General features: G+C 37.9%; 1 protein-coding gene across 5 annotated transcripts in view; it reads left to right on the forward strand.

Moving 5' to 3' along the window:
* The window catches only part of LOC120527364 (nicotinamide riboside kinase 1-like), a 95,517-nt gene extending 90,390 nt beyond the window's left edge, over positions 1 to 5,127 (forward strand). For all 5 annotated transcript variants that reach the window (XM_039750699.1, XM_039750697.1, XM_039750698.1 and 2 more), the window contains one exon: positions 4,796 to 5,127. In XM_039750699.1, the coding sequence (XP_039606633.1) occupies positions 4,796 to 4,818 (23 nt within the window). In that variant the 3' untranslated portion in view covers positions 4,819 to 5,127. The remainder of the gene's footprint in view (positions 1 to 4,795) is intronic.
* Positions 5,128 to 15,575: the final 10,448 nt, after the last annotated feature.

Raw genomic sequence — 15,575 nt, forward strand, 5'->3', positions numbered from 1 at the left:
TATTTGTAGGATGTGTTGTGTTCAAGTTACATTCCGTGTTTGTCAATCGCTGTAAAGATGACAGGTTTCATTCATCGATTCGTTTCTTACTGCATCAATAAACAGCTCGTCTTCTTCTTTATCTGAGACCTGACACACTGCATGCACGGGTTTTTTTTACACTGTCTTCCTTTAGCGGGACATTGACTTTTTCCAACGTGTGCTTTGTTTCCGCAGTAGTTGGATTTATGAATATGCTTGTATGTATGAGACGCTTCATATTTTTGCTGCCTTTTCAATTGTGTAATTCGGTTTTGTTCAGCTTTTGGAACTGTTGCTTTTATCTGTGCACTGCGCCAGTTCACGTGAGCCACTCGGTGTACATGCATCGAAGGTTCCCAGCTGTGCTGGTGCCATCTCGCTATGTCCATGGCTGTATTTAATGTTACCTTAGTCCTGGCACTTAAAACTTTCTCTCGCAGTTTCGCTGAGTTTGTGTCAAACACCACCCTGACCATCTCATCTTCCTCTCCATAAGCACAGTCCTTCACCCGTGAATATTTACCCGTGGCAGTTTGCTATTGGATTGCCGCTGACGGACGGCCTTATATGGGCAGGCACTAAATTACAAACGCCAGCGGCAGCCTTTCTATGGACTTAATTTAAAGTGTATGTTTACATCGTGCTTTGTTTCAAGTAGCAGAACTCATGAATATGGTTGTATATGTCACTCGCTCGCTTCTTATTGTTTCGCTGCCTTCTCAATTATATAATGCATGTTTTCTTCAGCGCTTTTTTGAGGTCTTCCTGGTTTTCTATGTACTGCGTGATTACGTGGGCGTGATGATGTCACACGAAACTCCGCCCCCACGGCGTTGAAGCTCATCTCCATTACAGTAAATGGAGAAAAACTGCTTCCAGTTATGACCATTACGCATAGAATTTCGATATAAAACCTGCCCAACTTTTGTAAGGAAGCTGTAAGGAATGAACCTGCCAAATTTCAGCCTTCCACCCACACGGGAAGTTGGAGAATTAGTGATGAGTGAGTGAGTGAGTGAGTGAGTGAGTGAGTGAGTGAGGGCTTTGCCTTTTATTAGTATAGATATGTAGTTTTATTGTCAAATAATGCAAAGAGTATGCAACGCATGTTTCGGCCTAATTCTGGGCTTATCAGGCGTACACACTCACTGCACTCCCTCTCAGGAATCGAACCTCGGACTTCAGCGCTAGAGGCGAAGCCTCTTGCGTTGCGCCATGGCGTGTGGTTCGTTTATTTGACAGTATGTAGATCGGGAGACCGCGAAGTAGAAACCATATGTTTGTATAGTTATTTTTATATATTTTAAGCCCTTATAAACTCTCCCAAACTGTTAACATTATTAGAGCACTCTAGACATGAAATAACACCCTTTAGTCAAAAGTTTAAACTGTGCTCCATGACAAGACAGAGATGACAGTTCTTTCTCACAATTAAAAGAATGCAAATATATCTTCTCTTCAAAGGAGTGTCTGCATCAGGAGCAGAGAATTTCAGAGAGAGAGAGCGAGCACTCGCAAACAAAAGCAAACAATCAAAAAATCAATACGTGTGCTTTTAAGTTTGCCGAAGCACTGCAATAAAGCAGCATTTTTTAGAGGAGCGTCAGTATCTCCTAAGCAAACAGCCTCTGTGCAAACAGCCTCTCTGCTCACACCCCCTCCGTCAGGCACAGAGAACGTCAGAGAGAGAGAGCGAGATTAAAGCAAACAATCAAAAAATCAATACATGTGCTTTTAAATATGCCAAAGCACCACAATAAAGCAGCATTTTTTAGAGGAGCGTCAGTATCTTTTAAGCAAACAGCACCTCTGCTCACACCCCCTCCGTCTGGCGCAGAGAATGTCAGAGAGGGTGAGATAAATTCAGAGACAAGCAAACAATCAAGCACCGCGCGGGAAGCATATCTTATAGCATTGAGGAGTTTTAGTTAATATGTAATACATGCTCTGATTGGGTAGCTTCTAAGCCATCCGCCAATAGCGTCCCTTGTATGAAATCAACTGAGCAAACAAACTGAGGAAGCATGTACCATAAATTAAAAGACCCATTGTCTGCAGAAATCCGCGAACCAGCGGAAAATTCGTGATATATATTTAGATATGCTTACATTTAAAATCTGCGATAGAGTGAAGCCGCAAAAGTCGAAGTGCGATATAGCGAGGGATTACTGTGTGTATGTATGTATGTATGTATATATATATATATATATATATATATATATATATATATATGCACAGTGGCGTGAAAAACTATTTGCCCCCTTCCTGATTTCTTATTCTTTTGCATGTTTGTCACACAAAATGTTTCTGATCATCAAACACATTTAACCATTAGTCAAATATAACACAAGTAAACACAAAATGCAGTTTTTAAATGATGGTTTTATTATTTAGGAGAAAAAATCCAAACCTACATGGCCCTGTGTGAAAAAGTAATTGCCCCCTTGTTAAAAAATAACCTAACTGTGGTGTATCCCACCTGAGTTCAACTTCCATAGCCACCCCCAGGCCTGATTACTGCCACACCTGTTTCAATCAACAAAAAAATCACTTAAATAGAAGCTGCCTGACACAGAGAAGTAGACCAAAAGCACCTCAAAAGCTAGACATCATGCCAAGATCCAAAGAAATTCAGGAACAAATGAGAACAGAAGTAATTGAGATCTATCAGTCTGGTAAAGGTTATAAAGCCATTTCTAAAGCTTTGGGACTCCAGCAAACCACAGTGAGAGCCATTATCCACAAATGGCAAAAACATGGAACAGTGGTGAACCTTCCCAGGACCAAAATTACCCCAAGAGCGCAGAGACGACTCATCCGAGAGGTCACAAAAGACCTCAGGACAACGTCTAAAGAACTGCAGGCCTCACTTGCCTCAATTAAGGTCAGTGTTCACGACTCCACCATAAGAAAGAGACTGGGCAAAAACGGCCTACATGGCAGATTTCCAAGATGCAAACCACTGTTAAGCAAAAAGAACATTAGGGCTCGTCTCAATTTTGCTAAGAAACATCTCAATGATTGCCAAGACTTTTGGGAAAATACCTTGTGGACTGATGAAACAAAAGTTGAACTTTTTGGAAGGCAAATGTCCCGTTACATCTGGCGTAAAAGGAACACAGCATTTCAGAAAAAGCATATCATACCAACAGTAAAATATGGTGGTGGTAGTGTGATGGTCTGGGGTTGTTTTGCTGCTTCAGGACCTGGAAGGCTTGCTGTGATAGATGGAACCATGAATTCTACTGTGTACCAAAAAATCCTGAAGGAGAATGTCCGGCCATCTGTTCGTCAACTCAAGCTGAAGCGATCTTGGGTGCTGCAACAGGACAATGACCCAAAACACACCAGCAAATCCACCTCTGAATGGCTGAAGAAAAACAAAATGAAGACTTTGGAGTGGCCTAGTCTAAGTCCTGACCTGAATCCAATTGAGATGCTATGGCATGACCTTAAAAAGGCGGTTCATGCTAGAAAACCCTCAAATTAAGCTTAATTACAACAATTCTGCAAAGATGAGTGGGCCAAAATTCCTCCAGAGCGCTGTAAAAGACTCATTGCAAGTTATCGCAAACGCTTGATTGCAGTTATTGCTGCTAAGGGTGGCCCAACCAGTTATTAGGTTCAGGGGGCAATTACTTTTTCACACAGGGCCATGTAGGTTTGGATTTTTTTTTCTCCCTAAATAGTAAAACCATCATTTAAAAACTGCATTTTGTGTTTACTTGTGTTATATTTGACTAATGGTTAAATGTGTTTGATGATCAGAAACATTTTGTGTGACAAATATGCAAAAGAATAAGAAATCAGAAAGGGGGCAAATAGTTTTTCACAATACTGTAGCAAAATACCCGCGCTTCACAGCGGAGAAATAGTGTGTTAAAGAAGTTATGAGAAAGAAAAGGGAACATTTTAAAAATAATGTAACATGATTGTCAATGTAATTGTTTTGTGACTGTTATGAGTGTTGCTCTCATCAAGGATTTGATTATCATTATTTGCCTTCCACCCACACGGGAAGTTGGAGAATTAGTGATGAGTCAGTGAGTGAGTGAGTGAGTGAGTGAGGGCTTTGCCTTTTATTGGTATAGATAAGAGCAGCTCACTACCGAAAATGGCAAATATAGGAGGCAGTCGGGATTGAACCGGGGACTCTTGATTACAAGTCAGAAAATCTTACCACTACCCCACGTAAGCTGCTGTTTTATCCTTGAACCTTTTGTGAAAGTGTTTATTTGATCTTTGGACTTCAGGCTTCATACATTGCCAACATTTTGTCATTTACTACTAAAATATGAAAAATGTTTCTGTTTTAACAATGTGTTTACACAGATTATTGTAGAAATGGAACACACATGAAATGCATGTGTTCCAAATAACGATCTATTATTTCCACTCAAAGTCCAGCACTTCGCTCCCAGATAATCAAGGCATGAGCTGGGAGAACCTATGTACACATTCTGCGGCGGTGGGGTAATGGAATAGCTGGCTGCTTGTCTTTATCGGCACATTTACAGGACAAAAAACGCTGACATAGAGGTGCGAAGGGATTTAAGGTGGGCTGGATCTCAGAGTTTTTTCATAGGCTCTGGTAATTCTAGTGTTATGCACTATAAATAACAAGTGGATCCACCTCAACACTAGCTAAGATCTTGCCTACATCTGCAAAAAAGTTCATGTATGATGTGTACTCCCTGCTGTTCTTTTAAATTTCTAATGTGCCTCCCTACTCACTGGCATGTCTACTGAAATTTTGTTTCTTTTCTCCTTTTAGTGTTGCCCAGCTTGAAATCCTGAGTCCTACCATCTCCCATGAAGTATTACAGTTAAAACAGTTTTGCTCCTAATAATCTTCTAAAAACCGGAGACCTCTAATTCTTATATTCAGTGCCAAAGGAAGTTATTTTATCTGTTAAATGTCACACTATGGCCTAATTCATAGAAGTAATTATGAACAGATAATTGCTGAAGAAGTCATATTCCAGTTTTCACATTTATTCACCAAATTCAGAAATGGCAAGTAATTTTTGTTTTGCTTTTCTAAGACATTGCTATACCTATCTACAATATAAAATAAAAAGACACCTATCAATTCATCCCAACTTATTTTGCTGGTTTCTGTATTATTTTGTTGTTTAAGAAAAAAACTAGGTACCATTATATTATTGGTTTGACTGTTTCTTCATGGCATACTCAGTTTTATGCAATTGTTCTGTAAAACTGTCCCAAGGAACCTTCGGATGATGTTTGGTAAACTAAAATACCATATAAAAAATGTTTCTTGTATGTTTACAGCTGTTTCTGTACGTTGTTTCTACACATTTGTTTTCTTGGTGCTGCAAATTTGAACATTTTTAAAATACTTAGGTTTACTGGTGTTTTAAATTTGGTAATTATGCTGTTGCCTTAGTCATTGTTGTTGGTAAATTTTCTGTAACTGTAGCACTCAGAATTCCAAAGAAAATTATATCAGATTACTTCTGAAAATGTTGCAGTTTTTTAAGGCCTCCACATTTATTTTTGTTTTGATTGGTAACGAAATTCCAACCTTAATAAATAGTGAAGACCTAATAGCTGCTACATTTACGATAATACAATACATGCTCAACAATTATTATTGAAAAAATTCTGTTCAGTTTATTCTTTAAAAGATTTAAAAATTACCACCAGAGATTTGAAACAGGAAATATAACACCATACATCATTTGAATAGATATATTCAGTTTACTCATACATATTAAAATCTTTCTTCTGTTGTTATACCTGTAGTTCTCTACCCCCAGCAACCCCCAGTTGCAGCTAGTGTGCCACTTGCATTGTAAAGAGGGAGGCTGAATGCACCCCAAGGAGACGTGGTCGCTCCTTCAAAACAGGGATACAATGGGAAACAAATACAGTTGTTTTTTTTTGGTTTTTTTTTAAACCTCCTCTTTGCTCAATCAGCTGCTGGCTTGCTGCTGCTGTGCCGCATGATCTGCATCTCGTGCAGCGCTTCGAACATTTAAAAGCCCCTACAGCAGCTGTCCTACTCTTTGTCTTTTATTTCCGGCCCCTTGCATTGTTAAATCTCTTGGCACAAAGTGTTGTCTTGCGGGACATGAGTTCTTAGTAATTTTTAGGTTATAATTTAAAAACGGAATAAGCATCTGAAAGTCTTAACAACATCATATTGAAGTTCGATAAATACTGAAAAGAATGTTACCAAACATATATATGTAGGTTTTAAAATAAGACCGATTTAAAGCATTACATAAAAAGTCACATAGAATCGTTGCACTTTTAGGCTTAGGATTTTATATATAGAGAGTAACTTCTTGTCTAATCAAATCCTATAGAAAAAGGTTTATATTTATCATTTTTTTTGTTTAGAGTAAGTCTCAAACATACATCTCGTAGAAACAACATTTTATTTTTGAATAACTGACATGCTAATATTATTTTTTTTTGTTTGGCGCTGTTATTTTTGTTTATGGCAACATCACCATTTGTCATGCAGACAGCAGTTCTAGTTATCACATGCTACTCAGAGTACTAAAATATTATATTGCTTAACAGTACACAGTATATCTTTACACTTACTGACTTTCAGAAATGTCATCAAAATCATCAACAAAAAGAATAATTGCAGAAGGAACACAAATTTACCAGGTTGTTGGAAAATTCATGTTTAGTATTTTTGTTTGTGAAAGACTAAATCCAGTGACTCCTTCATCTACAGACTATATAGTACTAAAGTAGTGTAATGAGCGCAGATTTGTGTGAAGCATCAAGAAGGTTATAAAGTGAAAACTGCCAAAGCCTAAGATTAAAAAGTTCAGCAAATCAATGCAGTTTAAAAAATCTTTTCTACAAATTATAACTCAAGCAGAAGTTTCTCATTAGTGAAATGATAGTAAAAAGATTCTCTAAAGGCAAGTTTTAATGGATTTCTTTATAAAAAGCAGGATAAGTTGTTTGCCTGATTAAACCAAATGTTTCTGAAGGGATAACTTTGTTTGCGGACACCACTGCCAGCAAAATTTCTGAATAGCCTATAATGTGCATCAGCTACTGATTGTTGTTGGAAAAGATGTTGAAGTATTTTCAGTTACACTTGACAAGAGCACATTTGCAACAGATTATTCTTACTGTGCAGTATTCATATGAGGCGCTGAGAGACACCTGAAGAACTGAAGGAATAATTTGAGAATTATTGGATATACCACCTCTGAAAAGCATAATTATAGGATGTGACATATTTAAGAAACATGATATATGTATCTAAAACTCAAAACTGCAGTGAATGAACTTATGTTAGCAGTGATAGAGAGTCACCTACAATATGCTCTGAAAAAACTGGTGTTGTAGGATTACTGAAAGCAAATAACCAATCTTGGTTGGTGACACCTTCTCTGCTGAATGATTTTTGGAAAGTGGAAGTACTGTGTCATAAAAATGAAGAGGGTAAAGGACTTGTTTTTAAGGCTGTTAATTTTAATTCATTCCAAGGGTCTCAACCATACAAAGTTTAGTTCTTTCTAATCAGGCGTAGTGTAGGAACAAACAGAACCAGAGAGCATACAGGTTTGGGGCACCAAAATGATCCCTGTATATTGAAAACAATGTTAGAAAATAATAATGGAAAATTAAGACAAGAAAGTCTTCTCTCTGCAACATGATATAAAAGATCATTTTTTTTATAGCAAAGTAGGGTCATGCTGGCATGGGACAAGCAGTGCACTGACCGTCAACAATGACAAACAAATTTTTGGCGGGTGTTTTCCGAGAATGTAATCACACACAAGGCAGACCTGTACCAATGAGTTTCCCAGTGTAGGCAGATTAGACTAGTCATTTCAGTTTCTTACTGTTGTAGAAGGACATAATGGTGCTGGAATCTACAAGTGCTGTAGCTTTGCACCCATTCACCACAACCACACCTGTTTAGGGAAGGGATAGGGGATTGGTGAGTGCAAAGTACCTTATTTCCTCAAACCCGAATGCAGTCCATTGATTTGTCAAGACAGGAGCAGTTGTGGGTGATGTTTCCAATGTCCCATCACTTGTGATAGTGAAAGGGAGGAGAGGAGGGGAATGCTCCTTCGGGAACTTATTTGCATCATATCATCCTCGCCTTTCAGTATATGAGCACATTCTGCATGCTTCCAGTGATATCTTGAAGCCGTTTGTTCAAAAATTTAAAAAGTAATTTTCGATACCGACCTACAGTTGTAACGGTAACAATACCTTGGATGGTTTAAATGCCCTTTCCAATTGGAATGTCACTAGTACCTGATTGCAAGCCTCCACCTGCATCAGTTGGTCTCCCACCCAAACCTGAAGGGATTGGACAGTTAATGCCACCACAATTGCTTTAACGTCTATTGGATCAAACGTTTTCCTGGTGAAATCCTGTTGGCTGTTTCACTGTAGTAGCAAAAAGAACAAGAGCACATAAAGGCTTGGAGCACCGAAATGATCCCCATATATGGAAGATGATTTTAGAAAATAATAAAGGAAAATAAATGTAAGACTGCAGAAAAATGGTGGTGTGTCCGGTTTTTAGTCAGGAGAGGTCCGCTCAGGTTTGCTTTAGACCAGAAGTAACTGCTGTTCTGTCCCTCAGTCATCCTGTACAGAGGAAGGAAGAGAAGAAGCATTAGGCAACAGCATCAACCTCTGGCTTGTAGGAGAATAACCCAGTGATGAGCCCTGAAACTGTCAACCAATCGCCAGTGTGTTACAATGGAAAACAAACTTACATGGCTGAGTAGGGGAAATGTGCTTAAGTTGTTTTTTGCTTTAAGAAAGCATATAGTTTTGTTCATTTCAATCATAGACGAAGAAGTTCCTTATTTTGCTGATTCAACTTTATATCTTAATTGGCTATCCGAATAGATGTCATGAAGCTCCTGAATACATTAAACTTAAACCTCCAGGGTACAAAGCCGGTTAAGGCACTGATGTATAACAGTGTGAGGTCATTCACATGTAACTGTTCAAAGTGAGGAAAACAGCTTTCAGAGGGCAACTTGGGTCATCTCTCAGCCCCACAGCTTCCACAGCTTAATTTAGTAAATCAGGAATGGTTAAACAACAGTGATTATAAGAATATGCAAACATCAGTTAATGAAGACTTTTTAAAGATTTTAAGGTACTTGAACGACAATTTACCATGTAGAAAGTTTTAATTTTAATTAATATTTGATATCTGGTGCATTCTGCAAGTGTATAATTGCTGCTCACCTATTAGCGGTTGCACTGATTTTTCATTTGATTTAATATTCCTGGTTTTTAAGGGAATTGATGCATACAATATAAAAAGAAGTATGTAAATAAGAATGATTTTATGATCAAAAGTGAGATATTCACAAAATGCATTAGCCTTATCAATAAACCAAGTTTTAAAAAATCAGGTTAGCAGTTAACGAGAACCAACCACTAGAACAGTGTTTTGTAAATGCAGCATTAAAGACTAAACTCATGGTTTACTTGTATGAACTTGTTGTGATGTATGATTTTGCATATAACTTGATAAATGTTTTCTATGTCTTTATTTGTAATTTAGGCAAAGCAATGTAATTTAGTGTTTAGCAACCTCTAACCTTTACGACTGAGTCTCTTTGTAATTTTACGACAGGATTTGGGGTGATGTGTCTTAAACCAGTTTGGCGAGTGTTTCTTTGCTAAAGTCTTTCTACCCCTGCAAGTAGGCTAAGGTGTACTTTAACATATGGTTTGGGGGCGGGTGTTATTTCCCCCATTGGTCTGAGGTATGGCTGTTTGGAATTGGCTTGTCTCAGAGGCCTTTAAGTACCATCATGCCCTTTTGGCTGTAGGGATTGGACAGATCTTTAAATGTACGTGCTTAACCTCACACAACAGGTTAACAACTGCTAACTGCTAACAACTGATGAAGACCATCACACCATGAACTGATGAAGGCAACACAATGAAGAGCACAGCTCAGCAGACATATTGAACAGACATGTGGCTGAAAGTTGAGCACCAATGATGCCTTACCTAGAGACATTTTAAGTAACTACAAGGCTGTGTGCCACCTGAATCACACATCACCATTTTATCAGGTTGTATGGTTGCCAATATTCAAATGTACTTGGCATTTTGTTATTATTTATTAATATTATCAGTAATACATTATTTTATGTGTAACTTAACTCCTGCTTGTCTTTTTACTACATCTAATTGCCTGAGGTTATAGATATACTGTAGAAGGGAAGGTGGGGATAAGTTATATAAAATAATACCTTTATAAACGGTGGCAAGTCTGTAAGATTAGGCATTCTAAGGCTACATATTAATAATACAATAGGGGAAAGTAGAGCAATATATATATATTACTCTACCAAGATAAAACAGCACTTCATTATGCCACCATCTAAAGAAACTTTAAATGACTTGTGGTATAACGTTGTAAATGCTGATATATTAAGAAACTGTCATTAAACATGGCAAATTGAAGAAAATCGGTTGTATTTATGCACATCCTTGTAAATAGTCTTACCAAACAGCAAGAAAATTTGTATGTGGTGTCCAAGGAATATCTCAGGAGCCCATTGAAGAACTTCCACACATCTCTTGCTACAGCTAATGTTCATAGCCATACCTCAAAAATATAATACAATCTGAACAGCAAGAATATTTATTGGAGTGTAGCCAGGAGAAAGGTTTGTCGAGCAGGAGCCTCACTGATATTATGCTTACCAAACTTGATACTCAGAAACTATACAATCGGCACTTGACAGAAATCCAATGTTTCTGGAGATAGCACAGCCTGGGGTCACTGAGATATCCTTGTGAGGGATATCTCTTGTGTTTAAGTGAGAACACTGCCAAAAAACAGTAAGTTCATCTTATCATTTAAATATACTCTGGTCACTGGTCAAACACTAATTAATTCCATGATTCAATCTGATGGCAAATTGGTAACTTCAGATAAAAGGACCTACAGGTGAACATGTTTTACTGGCAAAAATGGCAATGAATATTTTTACACAATACAGAGGAAGACCAGGTGACAGAATACAAGAAGTATGAGTACAAGGAAGAGGAGAAACGTCAAGAAGACAAAAATTATCTGTCCATATTTTGGGCAACTCTAATGGACCATGTTATAAACCACAGTATTACCCTGAGAAAAGTAAGACAAAAAGTTCAGCCAAACCTCAGTTGTTTAACGCTTGCCTATGTCATCAGAATATTCAGAAGTAAAAAAATATTACGTGAAATATTTCCTACTAAATTGGAGACCAAGAAGTCAGCGAAATTCTCAAAATAAATCAAGAATATGCCAAATGAGACACTTTATATGAAAAGACAGGTTCTGCAATCGCAATTGAAATAAACGGAACAGCTCATCTTTAAAATACAACATCATTACTGTGATCAAGGATAGAAGGCTAAAAAGATCTTAGCTCAACAATTCCACAAGTAGGAAGTTTGCAATGCAATAACATAAATTACTAACACAGATGAAGATAAAATCATTGACCATAAAAATATAACCCAAGGATTTAAGGAGTACTATAAGTCTTTATATTCTACTCAGGTTAAAGAAGACAAGACACAATCAAATGAGTTTTTTGATTCATTACACATACCACCTAGACTTAATGCAGAGAAAACATCTGGACAAACCTCTGACACTCTCAGAATTACTGGATGCTATAAACACATTTCAAAAGTGGGGAAGCAGTAGGCTCTGATAGCTATCCAGTGGATTTTTATAAGCATTTTTATAATAAGTTAACTCCATTATTATTAGCGATGTTTATAGAAGCTACAAACAACAAAATTCTACCTCAGCTATTTGCCAAGCGGGAAAAGCATTTGACATGGTTGAATGGGACTAACTAAATCACCACATTACACAAATTTTGGTTTAGCCCAAATATATGTGCATGGATAAAACTTCTTGAACCATAATTATCATATAGAAAAATTTGCAGAGAATATCACTATATGCAGATAATATGGTACTGTATATATCTGACCCACAAACATCTTTACCAGTAGTCCTTAATGCACTAGCCGAATTTAAAAAGATATATGTACTCAAAATCAATATGAATAAAAGTGTGATTTTTCCAGTGAACAATCTAGCACACAATACTAGACTGGACATCTATTCAAATATTTGATCAGAACTGCTTAAATATCTAGGGGTAAACATCACAAGAAAATATAAAAATCTTTTTCCAACACAATTTTGCAATCAGCATGGAAAAAATCAAACAGGATGTGAATAGATTATCTCCCCTACATCTCACATTAGCAGAGAGAATCAGTACTAAGAAGAACATCCTTCCTAAGCTTCTCATGCTGATCAGTTTTGAAGACTCAGACAGCATCTCAATAATACTGTATATAAAACATATTAATGTATCTTCCTTTCAAAAATCCTAGGGTATGGTGGACAGTGGGAAATTATCTTTTCATTTAACATCTCAGAAAAGGAGTGAAAGGCAGCTGTGCATAGAATACACTCTAACTCGATATGTGCAAAGCATTCAATCATTCAAAATAAAATATTTAATCAATCACATTTATTTCATTTACAATTGTCCAGAATGTATCCAGGATAAGATCCAAACTGAGAACGTTGCAATTTAGCTCCAGCCTCACTGAACCACATGTTTCAGAATTGCACCAAATTAACATAATTTAGGACAAAAATCTTTAAATGCCTATGAGAAATCCTTACAATCACTCCTAACCCATTAACAGCTATGTTTGCTGTACAGCCAGATGGGCTTAAAGTGGAGAAGAACAAATTGATCGTAATTGCCAGTACCACACTACTAGCACATTGGCTCATCTTGCTTAACTGTATCCCAAACCACCTTTTATAAGTCAGTGAGTAACTGAAGTTCTGTACTATTTGAAATTTGAAGAAATCTAATTCTCACTTAGAGTATCTGTTCAAAACTTTTAAAAAAAATCTTAAGATCTATAAAATTTTAGAGTAAGCATTTATATAAGTGGAAAGAAATTCTCCGTTCTTTGTTGTTTTTAAAGATTTGTTCTTGCTGTTGGGTCTCATATCTTTTTCTTAGGTAGGAGTTGAATTCTGTTTTTTTAAGTTCAGCTGGATTGTATGTAATGTGGGCTGCATGCAATGTATTGTCTGTAGAAAAAGTGTGTACTGTAAACACTACAGTAAGATGTGCAGGGTGTAAAAAACTATAAGCTTTATTATATATTATATTTACATGTAATTACATCGTGTTTCTGTATTCAGAAATGAAAGATGACAAAATTGTGGTGGAAGGAGACTTTTTATTTCAGAAAAAGAGTTCACATGGTTCATTCAAGCAATGCAGTATGGCTGCGTGGGATTCAGATGCAAATAGATGACAATGCTGCATTCCCAGGAATTGACAGAGTAAAACTATCAACAACAGACTGTGTCCTGAAAAGAAAAAATAGAATTAGAATGAACTAAGTAGATTGGGTACCTTTTGAGATAACCTCTGAAAGAATAAAAGACCGGCGTTGCAACTATAGTATGTGGAAGTAAGTACAGTAAAGTATTGTCATTGGACCACAGTGTACTATTATTTCCAAAACTTAAAAAAGTGTTTACATAAAGAATTGCAGTAAACATGCAAGTGAGTAATTGACTAATTGACCAACAGTATTTTACAGTAAGGGGTGAATTCCAAAGTAAACTGTCAATCCAGTTGTTCCTTTTCTGTGGTCTTTGCAAAAATGTCATCAAATTAATTTTGGTGTACTTTCTCATGTACTTTGTTGGCTGTTTTTCAGAAACAAATTTGAACTTAATACAACTTCCAACTACTCATGAATATGTTTCTCTTGATGAGGCAGGATTTGATTTGAAAAGGAGAGGTAGATGTGGAAAAAGCATCATTGGTAAATGTAGTGTGGTAGCCATGCTACTATAGGTGTCTATAACAGGTGTGGTACCCGGCCGGGACGCCCCGGAGGACCGGAGGAGGGCTTGTGCCTCCTCTAGACCGCGAGGGGGCGTCCGCCCTGGTTATGTTGGGGGCCTCGGGTAAAGGTCTTGGAAGCCCAGCCCTGTAGGGACCCGTGGCCACAGCCAGGCGGGGCCCCAGTGCCTGAATATCCCGGGAGCCCAGCACTTCCGACACACCAGGAAGTGCTGGGGGGAAGACGACAGGGGACACCCGGACGGCTTCCGGGTGCGCAGCTGGCGCTTCCACCACACTGGGGCGTGGCTACGGAGGAATGCAGCTGGAGCCCATTCGGGTTCCTATTTAAGGGGCTGCCTCCCTTCAGTCATTGGAGGATGTCGGGTGGAAGCGGACAGAGCTGGAGAAAGGACTGGAGACGGCCAGGAGAGAGGCACAGAGACTGTGAGGCCTGGACATTGGTGGAGTCGGTGCAGGAGGCACTGGGGTGTGTCATGCACATAAAATTGTAAATATTCGTAAATAAACAGTGTGTTGGGTGAAACAACGATGTTCGTCTGTGTGTGTCCGGGCCGGCGTCCACACAGGGAACTCCATAGAGTTCTCATTCCTCTAGATGGTACAAAAAATAACAGTCCAGGAGATCCTGTGTATGTCATCATATGGTAAAGTAATAATAATAATAATTCTTTACATTTATATAGCACTCTTCTCACCACTCAAAGCACTCAGCAATTGCAGGTTAAGGGTCAGGTTAAGGGCCTAACAGAGCAGAGTCCCTTTTGACATTTATGGGATTCAAACCGGCAACCATCCGATTGCCAGTACAGATCCCTAGCCTCAGAGCCACCATTCAGCTGTTCAGATTCAGAACTGGTTTGAAGTATCCTGTTTTATCTGTTCATCTAACTCCACATTCTCCCTTCCTGATCCCAACAGAATTTTGCTCTTGTATGGAAATTAAATATTTATGATAGTAAACACCATGATTTTGTCTCCCTACTGCAAGCCATGGAGTGGGGGTATTTCACTAGGAACTTACTAAGTCTGGATTTATGGTTCACATATTACTTGTTTGGCTGGGGACAACATTTACTGCAATGCTGATGAAATTCTCTGGCCTGTTCGTGAGATGCAACAGGTTTGATTGGACTGTAAGGCTGGGTACACCTGCACTGTCTTTCAGTGTTTTGCTTTATATGCATGTATGAGATTACAGAAAAAAACATTAATACAAACAACAATTTTTGCTTTTTTTTATTACTATATAATAGGTATAATATCCCTTGTACATAACCTGTACACTGACCTCCAAGAAAAGGAAAAAAATGAAAAGTAGGAAAAATGTCATTCATTTACTCATCAAGTATGAAATAGTGAAGAACAGTTTACATTCATGGCTAGATTGTGTGAATAAATTAGCAGAAAATGGTTGCTTTGAGGAAGCTGCTATGATTTCAGCAATATTCAGTTTTGAGAAAATGGAAATAAGTCATAGTTTCAGAAAATGTGTGTTAGCAATTAAGAACATTGTTAAATGTATTTTATAACTTGAGGTAGCCCCAACTCCTGTCTATGTTCCTCCAATCTGACTTCCACCACATGCTAGATGAGCACTTGCCTCTATACACCTCCTGATTTTGTACTCAAGAGGTT

This window comes from Polypterus senegalus, chromosome 4, assembly GCF_016835505.1.
Source record: "Polypterus senegalus isolate Bchr_013 chromosome 4, ASM1683550v1, whole genome shotgun sequence".
Taxonomy (NCBI): Eukaryota; Metazoa; Chordata; class Cladistia; order Polypteriformes; family Polypteridae; genus Polypterus; species Polypterus senegalus.